Source organism: Mus caroli, chromosome 16 (assembly GCF_900094665.2).
Source record: "Mus caroli chromosome 16, CAROLI_EIJ_v1.1, whole genome shotgun sequence".
NCBI classification, from domain to species: Eukaryota; Metazoa; Chordata; class Mammalia; order Rodentia; family Muridae; genus Mus; species Mus caroli.
In genome coordinates this window covers 52,466,478-52,480,451 of record NC_034585.1, presented here as the reverse complement: position 1 = coordinate 52,480,451, position 13,974 = coordinate 52,466,478, and the positions used below count along the sequence as shown (strand labels likewise).

The following is a 13,974-nucleotide window of genomic DNA, read 5'->3' as shown; positions in this document are numbered from 1 at the left end:
CGACCACCGCTGAGCGTGGAAACACCTAGGATTGAACCCACCGGTCCACGATCGGTGACTCCGTACTAACCCGGACGTGCCATCCCACCGCCCAGTCCTCCATAGCCGTCACCACACACCTCGTTCCAGTCAACGACGTCACATCCGTCTCTGTCTCCGGTTCCAGGTCCTCTCTAGGCTGCGGCCTCGCAGGCCCGCCCGAAGCTTTGTGGTTGCTGGGCGGGGCCATGACGTTCTTGCCCGGGCTGCAGGGGGAGGCCGCGGCGAGGAAGATGGCGGACGGGAAGGCGGGAGAGGAGAAGCCAGAGAAGCCGCAGCGAGCCGGAGCCGCCGGAGGTGAACACAACCCCAGCGTCGCGGGCTACGGGGGCTACTCCGGCCTTTCTTTGGGTTTCCCAGGGGGCGGGGGGGCTTTCCGGTATCGCAGGAGCGGGCGGAGCTGGCGCTCGCCGGGCCAGGGGCTGGGCCCTGATGAGTGCCGGGCACGCCCGGTGTGGCCCGCGGGGGAGATCGAGGTCCGCGTCGCCTAATCAGAGAGGCCGCCGGTTATCACCCGGCCGTGCGAAGGGAGGTGGGAGTTTGGCCGGGGAGCCCAAACAGCAGAGAGCTCAGGGCCCGCTGCGCACTCAGGCCCCCGTGCGAGCGCCGAGCCGCCGCGGGCACTGGCCGCATGCCGGCTTTCCGAGGTCGCCGGCCTCTCGGTTACACGTAACGAGGGTTGATGCTCTCTTTTTCGCGGCGGAGGTGGAAGACCCCAGCCCACTCTCTGCTGTATTTTCAGACATAACATTTATAAACCCTGCGGTGGCATAAGTCGAGGCGATGCAGGGGAGAGGGGAATCTGGCTCAAGCAGCAAACGCTTGAAATTAGGGTTTGATTCGCTTTCTTTCCGGGATCTTTCTTAGGCTGCCAGCAGCGGAGTCTATGTCAGATATTTCGTTGGCGTGGTAGGAAGGTGTGATCTTTCTGTAATTTGTCACGAAATTAAACTCAGATTATAGCTATCTTTTCGTTCCTCCTACCCCCGTAATTTTTGATGGTGTACATAAAGGAAAAGAAATGCTTAGTCTCTTTCCCCTACGCCCTTTTGTCGGAAGGATAATTAGCACATGCTTGGAATGTTTTAGCCTTTCACTGTTCTGGCTTTCTTCGGTCTTATCCTTGAAATACTTAAATGTGAGAACATATAGGTTCAGTATCGCATAAAGGCCAAAAGTAGGGTCTACCAAGTTTGTTAATTGCCGAACACCACCGCCCCCACCCCACCCCACCCCACCCCCGGCTTGAGCTAGGAGCTTATTTAGCTCTGGCTTCCTGAGTACTGGAATTACAGGCCAGTCTCTTCCTCATTTTGTGTTTTTTAAAATAAACTAGTAAAATAGCTAATGATTTTAGTTCTTACTTTAGACCTTCTTTATGTTAAAAGTAGTTTGAGGAAAAACTGTAGCCTAAAGTATCTTGGGGTGGCCTTGAATTTAAGGTCCCTTTGCCTTGACTGACAACATCGTTTTAAAGTACTGCTAAAATGTACCTTAAACGTCTAAAGAAATTCGTGTGTATGTATGCAATGTACTTGCCATCCTTTCAGTTGAGGGACACTCTGTCCTGTGAATAAATTTCCATCTTAACAATGTTAGGGGCTACATTGATTATTTTATGTTGGTAACTTAAAATAGCAGCCCTTTTCTTCATAATTTGCCTGATTTCGTAAAGCTCACTTTAATATCAGACATACAGGGGTCATGCAGAGTTTCAGAACTGAAACATTTCGCCCATAGGTAGGATTGAATTGATAAGCTTCAGGCAAGTATTCAGCTCTCTTGGAAACCTTTGTCTAGAGTTGGCAACTTTTCTTCAGCCCACAGTGTTGGAAATACGAGCAGTTTCCCTACTCATTCAACCTCGTTATTGATCCTGGAGGTTGAACCCAAGGCCCCATTTATGCTACAGTTGGACTTCACTACTGTGCTCTATTTTAGTAGAGAGACGATCTCCTGTGTAGCTCTTTAACTTAAGTAGAAACTTAGAGAGATTTAGAGACAAGCAACTTAAGGGTTAAGCCAAGAGCCACTTTCAGTGATGTGTATATTTCCTGTGTCAGAACAGGACTCATGGACTACCTGTCCTGTTAGAGAGCTACTGCAGTCCTTGGTTTGGGGTTTTTGTTTGTTTGTTTTGGTTTTTTTCTTTTTCCCCAGATAAGGTACCAGAGTGCACATGACTCATGAATGGTACCTTTGTGGAATTGTCCCATCTCAGCTAGTCAGTGAAAGAGAATAATTGTAGTATGTTTGGTTTTAATTGATATTAACTTACACATAAACAGAAGGCTTCACTAAAATATTTTTTCATCTAAAAGCTAACAGTTTGTGTAATGATGACTTACAAATTGAAAGGGCAGAGGCTGGAGAGATGGCTCAGTGATTAAGAGCAGCAAATGCTCTTCCAGAGGACCGGGGTTCAAATCCCAGCACCCACGTGGCAGCTCACAACTCTCTGAAACTTTAAGATCTGACATGTCCAAGCAGACACACACCAGGCAGACACCATTGTATAGAAAATAAAAATAAACAAAGGATGTTCTTATTTACAAATGCTTGTTCATTTACTCATTATAATTCACACTACTAAAGATACTCACAGTATTAGTCAACAGTCACTCAACTTCCCCCCCCCCCCCCCCCCACAGTTTTAAAATACAAACTGTCTTAGTAAGCATAGTGCTGAATTCCAGCAGTTGGGATGTGGAAGCAGGAGTATCCCTCGGGAGTTCAGGTAGGGGTTTGAGGTCCTCCTGGGCTACCTTACATAGTGAAGTTCAGACTTCCCAGGGTCACATAGTGATACTCAGTCCACAGAACACACACAAACAAAATGTCTCAATAAATCCAAGGTAGAGATCCTTGAATAAAAGTTCCAAATGCTCAGTTAGGTTGAGTTTAAAGAACATTTGGTACTTATGAATTAAATGTTAATATTCAGTGATAGCTCTTAACACTCAAATTTTCTTGAAAGAATTTTCTAATGGCCCATATTTAGAATTACAAATAGTTTATTAACAATCAGTAATATATTTGTCTGCTGATTTCCCATTTTAGTTCATTGCTTTATTTGCTTTTTTCCTAAATGCTTTGTGTATTTTGCTACATAATTGCTAAGAGGGTTACATGAAGACAAAATGACCAGCCTGGGTGCCACATTGAATCTGCTTATTTATACTAAGAGATGAAGCCAGTACTGTGTCCACCTTCTTCACTCCCTGCTCTCCATAGCTTGTGAGCAGAAGATGCTATCTAAATACATTCGTGGAATTATTTTAAAGATTGCTTAAAATTATTTTTGTTTTTTTTTTTTAGTCTAAATAAGTTTATTTTTTTTTATTACGTATTTTCCTCAATTACATTTCCAATGCTATCCCAAAAGACCCCCATACCCCCCACCCCCACTTCCCTACCCACCCATTCCCATTCTTTTGGCCCTGGCATTCCCCTGTATTGGGGCATATAAAATTTGCAAGTCCAATGGGCCTCTCTTTCCATTGATGGCCGACTAGGCCATCTTTCGATACATATGCAGCTAGAGACAAGAGCTCCGGGGTACTGGTTAGTTCATCATGTTGTTGGAAGCTGATTATGGGATGAATCCCTGGGTATGGCAGTCTCTAGATGGTCCATCCTTTCATCACAGCTCCAAACTTTGTCTCTGTAACTCCTTCCATGGGTGTTTTGTTCCCACTTGTAAGAAGGGGCACAGTGTCCACACATTTTTGTTGTTTTTAAGACAGGATCTCACGGACTAATTCTGGCTAACCTGGAACTCAGGGAAATCCTCCTGCCTCTGCCTCTCAAGTGCTGAGAGTAAAGGCATGCACCACCACACCTAATACACAAAATTATTTGTAATCACATGTCCGTGTGTGGGCGTGTACATATAAATACAGTTGCCCAGGAAAGCTAGAGGAGTTGGATCCCCCAGAGCTGGAGTTCCAGGAATTGTGAGCTGCCTTGTGTGGGTGCTGGGGCTCTAACTAGGGTCCTCTGGAAGATGAATAAGCTCTCTTAACTGCTGAGCCATCTACTGATAACTGCTTTTATGTCTTCATGTAAACAATGGTTGATGCCAGTTCCTGCTTAAATATGCTTGATTAAGATTGCAAGTAAAACGCACAGGACAGTGTCCAAGTTGTCCAGAATGTCCTTTAGTCCATGGTGTTCTCAGACAAGGCTCCTGATTTGATCACCTCAGTGCTGGGATTCCAGGTCTAGGCCCACTGCCAGCTTAAGAAATTCTGTTTTAAATCGGGTTCTCAGTTACTGGAGCGTAGTCTTTCATTATTTTAATTCAGCTACTCTTACATATAAACAACTGAATGGCACCTCCAGAAACTATTCAGTGCTACCTTTGCCTTATGGAAGTATCTGAACTAGAGCTCTAATCCAAAGAAAGTAGCTTATTTATGCAATCTGTACCAAAGCAGATACTCTATTCAAAGGGCTTGTTGTTGAGTTAGCCGGGTGATTCAAGCCATGAACCTAGGTACCCTGGAGATGGAGCAGGATGTGTGCAAGTTACAGGAATGCCTGGCTTTGGACAATATAGCTAGACTTTGTCTGGAAATGAGAAAATTATTTGGGCATATAGGTCACTTATAGTACTTAAATACTTAAATTTGTACAAGGCCCTGTATTCAATCCTTGATAGTGCCACAAAGTACTAATTAATCTAAAGGTGTGTTATTACCAAACTGCAAGGATCTAGATCTGTAGTCTTGAGCCTTTGGTTCCTTTCCTTGTCAGTCACTGTCTTGGACACTCCCCCAACCTCCATTCTAGCTTTACCCCATTGTCTTAGTGAACTTGCCAAGGCAATCATGCTCTGTTTGTCTACAGGTTTGAGTCGTGGTCTCAGAATGTGTCCTGTAGGGTAGAGCTGGAGAGAGAGAGAGAGAAATGGGCCAGTCTTTTCAGTCTCCAATATGTTCTTAAATAGTCTTATTTATTTATTACCAAGCCTAAGATACTCAAGACATGAAGTCATTATTGACTTAAACACATACAAGCAAAGTTGTTGAAGACATCTTGATTTCTACATTTGTATATATCTGTGCACCTTCTCGGCAGTTAAGATTAGATCTTCATTCTTGAGAAACTATGTATGTGAGAGTCTGACTTTGACTAGCTCTTACAGGCAGCTTAAAACAGGTGCTAGACCAGCTTTCAGAGTAGGGTTAACTCTTCAGGGATTACATTAAAGTTTTTCAACTTGAAGGGTTATGTAAGGTGTGTCTTGGGTAACATCACTTAGCTGGGGAATAGCCAGGGGTTGCTCAGTGTAGAACGCCTGTCCTGTATACAAAGCTCTGGGTCTGCACTGTGGTGAAGAATGGAAGAAAGGCTGTAGACTGAATTTGAAGTGTAGTTTAAGTAACTGGTCGTGTTTATGAGTAGATGTTTTGTGTGATTAGGACTACATTACTGGGAATATTATAATTTATTAGCCAGATGTTTTGTATTGCCAAATGGTTATGTACAAGTTAGTTTATATAAAATAATTTGTTGATCTCTATTTCTGAACATAAAATTTCCACAAATGTAACCAAGATTAATGTACAATTAAGGTAATGTTTAGATGAGAGGTATTGACTCTTTGTGAACTCTGTGTTTATAATTTTAAATTGCTCTGTATTTTATGCTAGTTAATTCATGGGAGCCTCTTGTACTGCCACACAATCTCAGTTCCTGCTGTACACTCTAGCAAGCAGTGAAGAGACTGTTGGGTCAGTAGGTGACAGCTGCAGAGGTATCTTCTTGTAAAGGTGCTTTTTGAGGTTGCTGCTCCCGTCAATCTGCTCAGTAAAAATAGCTCATCTTGGTAAGTTGTTTCGACTTCACCAGGACCTGAAGAAGAAGCAGAAAAACCTGTGAAAACTAAGACTGTTTCTTCCAGTAATGGAGGGGAAAGTTCCAGTCGCAGCGCTGAAAAGCGATCAGCTGAAGACGAAGCTGCAGACCTCCCAACAAAGCCTACAAAGATGTCCAAGTTTGGATTTGCCATAGGTAGTCAGACGGCACGGAAAGCGTCCGCCATCTCTATTAGACTCGGAGCAAGTGTGAGTTGTTCTATGTGTGCTTCTGTCACGGTTCTGTCACAGTCCTTAACGAGAGTGTGTGAGTGTGAGTGTGTGTGTGTGTGTGTGTGTGTGTGTGTGCGTGCGTGCGTGCGTGCGTGCGTGCGTGCGTGCGTGCGTGCGTGCGTGCGTGCGCTATAGGTAGAAGAGCGAATGTTAAAAGGGAAACTGCTATAACTGGCTATGAACTTGCATGTAAGTCAAACAGTAATGAACACGTTAGGAAAAGCCTATGTACTCTCTCAAAGCAGTTGAAGAAAAAGGCATATTGTAAAGAGCACATGGTTTATAAAGTAATCACTTAGAACTTCTCTTAGTTGAACAAAAACTTTGAAAGATATTTTGGAATTTTAAAAACCATTTTACCACTAGTATATTAAAAGTAATAATTTGTATTGTGTTGTAGCTCTGCTGCACTGTATATGCTTAGCATTTGAGAGGCCTTGGAGAGACCTAGCATTATGTACCTCCAAATCATAACAATGGCTATAAATCAGCTCTTTATAACTTAAAGGATTAACGTAGTAAGATAATCCTAGTAAGAATTTTCTGGTTATCTATGTTTTGTTTTTTGCTTTTTTTAAATTTGTAATGGTCAGATGCAAATGGTTTTATTTATGCTGTAGATGTTCATTTCAGATTTTTTTTAAATGAAAATTTTTAATTTTCAATCATTTTCTCACTAGAGTCTGTTTGAGCTTTCTTTCTAAATTATAAGAGCAGCCATTTTTTCAGAACCCCCAAATCCCACCATTTTTTCCCCTCTTTAAAAAGAATATCTTGGGCTGGAGAGATGGTTCAGTGGTTAAGAGCACTGAAGAGCTTCCAAAGGTCCTGAGTTCAATTCCCAGCAACCACATGGTGGCTCACAACCATCTGTAATGTGATCTGACACCCTCTTCTGGTGTGTCTGAAGACAACTACAATGTACTCATGTACATAAAATAAATAAATCTAAAAAAAAAATCTGAGTCTTAAAAAGACTATGACATTTTTATTATTAACATTTTCGCTATATCCTCTGGTTCTTGATGTGTAATGTTTAAAAGTCACATAGACCTAACTGCATAAATACATGATTTTTTAAAATAATACTTTAATTTACTCTTCTAACAGTTTAAGCATACATTGTATTTTTATACAGTATCTTGATCAAACCCTACTTAACTTTTAAAAATATGTGCTCATATAATTCTAATCCACTTGAGCATGCTGAGTCCAGTTCCTTCTTTTTCTAAATAATTGATGGGATTTAATAATTATTAAGTGGTTGAGTTAGGTTCAGAAAAGCCTATTCAGTAAAGTTTAAGTTCAGAAAACAAAAATCAAAGTGAACAAAGTGAGTTCCAGGACAGCCGTGGCTATACAGAGAAACCCTGTCTCGAGAGTTATCAGCTGGTAGATTTTACTTTATTTTATTTATCCAATTACTTTTCTCTATAAAAAAAGGTTTAGGACCAAATCATAAAGGACTGTATATCCTAGTAAGGAGTCTCCAGACTAAAGGCCATTGGCATCTTAGGAACGACATTAGTTTGAAAAGGAATGCAAAGGGGTGTGAATGGCATGTGTCCTCTCTCCTTCAGTGCTGGGAACCGAAGCCAAGGGTTCCTTATCTGTGCTAGTCTCTCTGTCTCTGAGTTCCATATCCCTAACCCTTGGCCTATGCTACTTCTAGTAGTTGTCCTATTGGGTGGTGCTTAGGGTCTGTGATTGGAAGGTAGCGGGTTAGTATCATGGACACGGGGAGGAAAATGGGAGTGTTTAGTAAGGATCTAAACAAAAGAAGCTTGTAAGACAAAGGAAGGGTTTCCAAACCGGAGTACTTAAAAACAGTATTCGCTGGTGACCCTGGGGCATGTTGCAGAGGAAGGGACAGTGAGAAGAAGGATGGAAAGGAACTGGACTGCAGGCACGGTAGACAGGAACCGGTAGACAAAGTCAGTGGGGTGCTCCCTGCCTTCTAAAGGCACTGCAGTCCTTGCAGGATGCTGTGGGGCAGCAGCATTTCCACTCATCTATCTCTCCTACGTGCACCCCTTAGCTTAACTGATAGTAAATTTCAGATACTAATGAGAGGTTTGTTTTTTATTTTAGAGAGAAAAGTAATTAGATATACAAAATAAAGTCAAATCTACTGGCTGATAACTCTTATTTTCAAAAGTATAATGGATTTGCCCAAAATATCGAGTTCCTTACTGTGTAAGCTTATAAAAACATAAAAATGGATACAATAGAACCTTGTAAAAGCAATTATGATTTTATTAAACAAGGCTATGTAAGTTTTATTTGTGATGACTGTGTTAAATGTTTCTTCTTCAGAAGCCTAAGGAAACAGTTCCAACTCTTGCTCCAAAAACTCTGTCGGTAGCAGCAGCTTTCAATGAAGACGAAGATGTAAGCGAGTACCTACTTTATCTTACTTTATTTGTAAAGCCTGTGCGTGTGTGTGTGTGTGTGTGTGTGTGTGAGAGAGAGAGAGAGAGAGAGNGAGAGAGAGAGAGAGAGAGAGAGAGAGAGAGAGAGAGAGAGCGAGAGCGAGAGCGGCATGTGTGCAATGGTATGCAGGTGGAAGTCGGGACAACTTTTGGGAGTCAATTATTTTCTTTTTATCTGGGGTCCAGGAAATGTCTCAGTTGTCAGACAGGTTTGCTTGGCAGCTGTTTTACATATGAAACCATCCAGCTGGCCCTGAGTTTTAAGTTAACTAGTCCTTTTAAGAAGATATTAGCAGATGGAGATGGCTCAGTGGTTAAAGAACATGCACTGACGTTCCAGAAGACCAGAGTTTGATTCCTGATACCCTCATCAGGTGGCTCACAAACACCTCTAACTCCAACTCCAAGGGAGCCAAGTCCTTTGGCTTGCACAGGCTACACACCCATGCAAATACCCATACAATACACATTTGTACCCACATACATTAATTAAAAGTAATAAACTTTTTTTTAAAAGAGAAGAAATTAAAAGAAAATTAGAGTTTGTACTAATGGTAGTTAAATTGATAATAGTAAAATAGTATTGGTGACATTTCTTTGTAATGCCTAAGAAAATGGGATTTCTGTTTTTGAAGTGCTAGATACTGAGTTTAGTGCCTTGCAAATGCCAGGCAACTGTTGTTATCACTAAGGTACATACACAAAACTAAAAATTTTAATGTGTCTATTGATACAAATATATTTCTTTTTTTTAATTATGTAAGTATTTTATTTATCACCAAAGAAAAAACCACAGCAGCAAATTCCGTGTTGGCTTCAATAAGACCAAATGGTTATTACTCTTTTTTTTTTTTTTTAAACATAGCTACTACACTCCAAAATTGAAGTCAACATAGTCATCACTACAAATTACTTGTTGAAATAATCTGTCCTGAAGAAAGAAAATTAGGAAAAAGAATTTAAACAATTCTTCCAAACCACACATTTATAAATATTGTCATATTTAAAATACTTGAAAGGCATGAATTAGTGGAAAAGCAGTTTTGGCAACAGAAAAAAAGAAACCCACAACAGTTACAAATATATTTCTATAAAATTTGTTAATATTATAGAAAATTGCAAGAAAATTAAGAGTCACTGGGCGTGGCATGCCTTTAATCCAGTACTCGGGAGGCAGAGGCAAATGGATTTCTGAGTTCAAGGCCAGCCTGGTCTACAAAGTGAGTTCCAGGACAGCCAGGGCTATACAGAGAAATCCTGTCTCAAAAAACCAAAAAGAAAAAAGAAAGAAAATTAAAAGTCAAGTCAAGTCAAATACTTTATAATACATACTAGGAAGTCTATGAGTCAGTAGTGCATATGCCACCATGCCTGGCTCTACATATTTTCTTTTTGATTTCTGTGTGTGTACACATTTGTGCTACACATGTTCATTTAAATGTAGAGAGGTCAGAAAACAACTTGTAGAGTTAGTTCTTTGACTCTGTGGGTCCCTCGGATTGAATATAGGCTGCCTGGCATGATGGCAACACCTTTACCCACTAAGCTATCTCACTGGCCCTCTTATACTTGACTTTCAGTATTGCTGCTTTCAGTAACTTTATAGCTGGTCTTCAGTGATGGCCACTGTGCTTGCTACAAAAAGCAGCTGTGGAGTGCTGCAGGGTGTGCATCTGTAGCCGGAGTAGCAGTGCAAGTGATTCTACCAGAGCTTTCTCTCGTGAGAGTGTTCCAGAGTGAGCTCGAGGTGTCTCTGCTATGCTGTCTGTCTCAGTTCTCCCTTGCCCTTTACAGTGTTGGCATCCTACCATACTCAAGGGTGTTGTGTTGTGGGTTTTTTTTTTTTTTTTTTTCTTTCTTTGTGAAAGACATGGTCTCACATCTCAAACTGACTGCCGTGGAGCTGGGTATGTAGCTAAGGACGGCTTCCAATTTCAGATCTTCCTGCCTCTGCCTCATGCATTGGGATCACAAATATGCACCCCTATATCCAGTTTCCTTTCTTTTCTTTATGTGTTTTTCGAGACAGGGTTTCTCTGTGTAGCCCTGGCTGTCCTTGGAACTCTCTCTGTAGACCAGGCTAGCCTCAAGCTCACATAGATCTCCTTCCTCTGCCTTCCAAATGTTGGGACTAAAGCTAGTATGCCACCTTGCCTGGCCATACCCAGTTTCTATGTGGTTTGGAGGATCAAAACTGACTAGAGCGTTGTGCTTGTTAGGCAAGCTGGGGTTCAAGGTGTGAGACACTGCATCTGACCATTTTGTTTTGTTTTGTCTTGTCTTTGAGGCAGGGATTCTGATAGCTGAGGCTTGCCCCTGAGCTCCCGAGGTAGCTGAGGATAGTCTCGAACTTCTAATATTCCTACCATTACACCACACCCAGCTGAGGAGACGTTTGCATGTACAAGTCCAGAAGAAAACGATAGCATAGAAGTTAGGGAAAGTGTGTAAGTGAGAGCTGTTGTTACCTGCGTTGTAGTAGTGCTTTATGTGGGATGTGTCAACATCGTGGCTGTCTCCTCTGTGTGCTCCTTTGCAGGATGTGTTAATTCATCTTTGCAAATGGAGAGTTATACATACGTAACCACAACCTTAGGCTAGAGCTTTGCTGCTCAGAGTTACACGCCATGGCTCACTGTCCTCCTTCATTTTCAAGAAATGGGGTTTGGTTTTGTTTTAAGACAGAGTCCACTCTGTATCTGTAGCTGGCCTGGAAATCACAAAAAAATCTGTCAGCTTCTGCCTTCACCTCCTGAGTACTAGCACCTGACCCTTTTAATTTTGTTTGTTTTTTGTTTTATTCTTTGTTACAGCTTTAAAATAGTTTAGTGAAAGAGGCTGGAGAGATGGCACAATGAATGAGAACACTTTCTTCTCTGAGGACCTTAGTGTTCTAGCACCCGTGTCTGGCAGGTGTGGCTACAGGGGACCTGTGGCTTCTGTCCGCTCAGGGCACCTATGTCTACCCAACCCCTGCCCCCCCCCACATACACAAAATAGAGTCAATTTAAATTGTTCTGTTGTGAATACGTATTTTGACATTTTCTTGAACCATTTACTCACAGACACGTAGGCAGATTCCATGTCTTGCCAGTGTGAAAAGTGCCAGCAAACTTCAGGTTCCTATTTCTCTTTGACATATTAGCATGTGAGAGTTTACTTTTTTCTTTATCCTATCCAATTTAAGTGTGTGTGCACATGTGCGTGTATGTGTGAAGGCCAGACAGAGCTCAGTGTCAGGTGTCTTTTCAGTTAGTCCACCTTTATTTTCTCTTCCTCCCTTCCTTTCTTCTTTTAGGACGGCCCTACTGTCTTGGAACTTGATTCAGACAGGCTGGCCAGCAAGGCCCTAGGATCAGGTGCCAGAACTATAGTCAGCACCACTGTACCTAGCATAGTTGGGAATTGAGCTCAAGTCCTCATGCTTATTGACTGAGCCATCACCTCACCCCAAAATTAAAAAATAAAAAGATAATATAGTAATTGTTAAAGTTCACTACCTTACTCCTTTTATGGCATTAAAAAATGTTGGATTAAAAAAAATTATCCTTCTTAGTAACCAAGTGAATTAATAATTTAAATGTACTCATTTCCATTTCTTTGTTCTGCAGAGTGAGCCAGAAGAAATGCCTCCAGAAGCAAAGATGAGGATGAAGAACATTGGAAGGTGCCGTGCTTTCATAGTTATCATAGAGCTGTAGGAGAAGTGAGGACAAGAATACAGTACACGCTACACGAATCCATATGAGCCTTCCAAGAATTAACATCTAAATCTATCTACGATCCCTAGGTCAATTAAATGCAGTCCCAGTGGCTCAGCCTGTCGTTACTAGAACTTGTATAAATATGTCTGATACTATTGCCAGTCCAAATGAAGTACACACATGCCCTTTTTTATTATTTTACAGAGTCTTACTAAGCAGCCCTGGCTGTTCTAGAGCTCGCTATATAGACTGGATCCACCTGCCTCTGCCTCTAGAGTACTGGGATTAAAACACTGATACTTCATGTTTCTCTTTTGCATATGTTTGGATTTTTGTTTGGTTTTTACAGATGCTGGTGGTAAGCCACCAGGTTAGTTTGTAACCTTATTTGTGGGTTTTAGGTCACTTCTTTTTGTAACAGATTTCTGTTTGCTGTGGTGCTGGGAACTGAACCCACAGTCTATTCTGGAAAAGAATTCCACAACTGAGTCCATTCCTCCAGCTCTCAGCAGTAGTGTTAGAGCCGTAATGGCGTCCGCTCCTACTGTGTACTATCTCTCCTTATCTGTGTGTTGAGACCTGCGCCCTGATGATGGGGTGTAGCTCAGTGCCAGAGCTCTTGGTTAGGTGCACTTGTCCCCAGGCTCTCCTCTGTCCTGCAGAAGAGGCCACCATGGTGGGCCTGGAGGCGCAGGCCTGTCGTCCTCCCTCACACTCAGAAGGCAAGAGGCAGGTGGAGCTCTGTAGTCCAAGCCAGCCTAGAAAAGTCAAGAAAAATAATACACAACCCTAGGCTCTCTGCTCTTATCCTCACTGCATACACACTGCAATGAGGTCTTAACCCTTTATAGAAAACCTCTGCAGAGGCCTCTGCTATTCAGCCTGTGTCTCTAATGAGCGCTAAGCAAATGTATATTAACATGTTTAAAATAGACCACAACAATAATTTGAATAAATTGAATTTCTTTTAACACAGGGACACACCAACATCAGCCGGACCAAACTCCTTTAATAAAGGGAAGCATGGCTTTTCCGATAACCAGAAGCTGTGGGAGCGAAATATAAAATCTCATCTCGGAAACGTCCACGACCAAGACAATTAAGTGAAGTGTCTGAGATTGGGGTGTGGGTGGGTGCAGTTAGAAGGAGCAGTCTCCTTTTTGTAAAGAATGGTGTAAGACTAGCTTTGGAGCTGTTTTTCTTTCTTCTTTTTTTCTTTTCCTTTTTTCTTTTTTTTTAAGATTGAGTGGTACACTAATAAATGAGAGTTTGCAATTAGAGGTAATTTATGTTTTATATACAGATTTCAAGACATTTGCTAATTTTGTAGTTTCACATGATTAGTTTCCAAGGGTTACAGATAATAAAGAAATCACAAGTGGTACCTTTCTAAGAATTGCATATTTTTTTAGACACAAGTATTAGCACATTAAGAGGGAAGCCAGAAGTTATTGTCTGCTTCAAACTGGAAGCAGACCTCTCCGGACTCCTCCCCTCGTTACCTGACTGTCCGGCTCCCTGCGACAGCCTTACCGAGAGGGAGGGAGTATTGGCTTGAGAAGACACTGTTACTGGACTATTGGCTGAGAGGAAGTTTAGATGAGGTTAAAGTGAACCTTTTCCTGCGGGCATTTCGTTTTGTTTTGGGCCATTCTAGCTAGTACTGCTTCGCTCTCAGTGGGTACCAATGCTTTGCTCTGTAAA

General features: G+C 41.9%; 1 protein-coding gene across 3 annotated transcripts; it reads left to right on the top strand.

Moving 5' to 3' along the window:
• Positions 1 to 205: 205 nt before the first annotated feature.
• On the top strand, positions 206 to 13,968 carry Pcnp (PEST proteolytic signal containing nuclear protein). Of its 3 annotated transcripts, none has more exons than XM_029470674.1 (5): positions 206 to 336; positions 5,948 to 6,110; positions 8,451 to 8,525; positions 12,178 to 12,233; positions 13,247 to 13,968. In XM_029470674.1, the coding sequence occupies exons 2-5, from the start codon at positions 6,033 to 6,035 to the stop codon at positions 13,371 to 13,373; spliced, it is 336 nt and encodes a 111-aa protein (XP_029326534.1). In that variant the 5' UTR covers positions 206 to 336; positions 5,948 to 6,032; the 3' UTR covers positions 13,374 to 13,968. The 3 variants fall into 3 exon arrangements, with proteins under 3 accessions (XP_029326534.1, XP_021040198.1, XP_029326533.1); XM_021184539.1 differs by having other exon boundaries at positions 5,896 to 6,110; positions 13,247 to 13,549; XM_029470673.1 differs by having other exon boundaries at positions 243 to 336; positions 5,896 to 6,110; positions 8,454 to 8,525.
• The last annotated feature ends 6 nt before the right edge of the window (positions 13,969 to 13,974 follow it).

Bases quoted from the DNA above. Each gene is read 5' to 3' on its own strand.
- Pcnp (XM_021184539.1), top strand. From the start codon at position 228: ATGACGTTCTTGCCCGGGCTGCAGGGGGAGGCCGCGGCGAGGAAGATG. The intron at 337-5,895 runs GTGAACACAACC...CGACTTCACCAG, and splicing joins GCGAGCCGGAGCCGCCGGAG to GACCTGAAGAAGAAGCAGAA. The intron at 8,526-12,177 runs GTAAGCGAGTAC...TTTGTTCTGCAG, and splicing joins CTTTCAATGAAGACGAAGAT to AGTGAGCCAGAAGAAATGCC.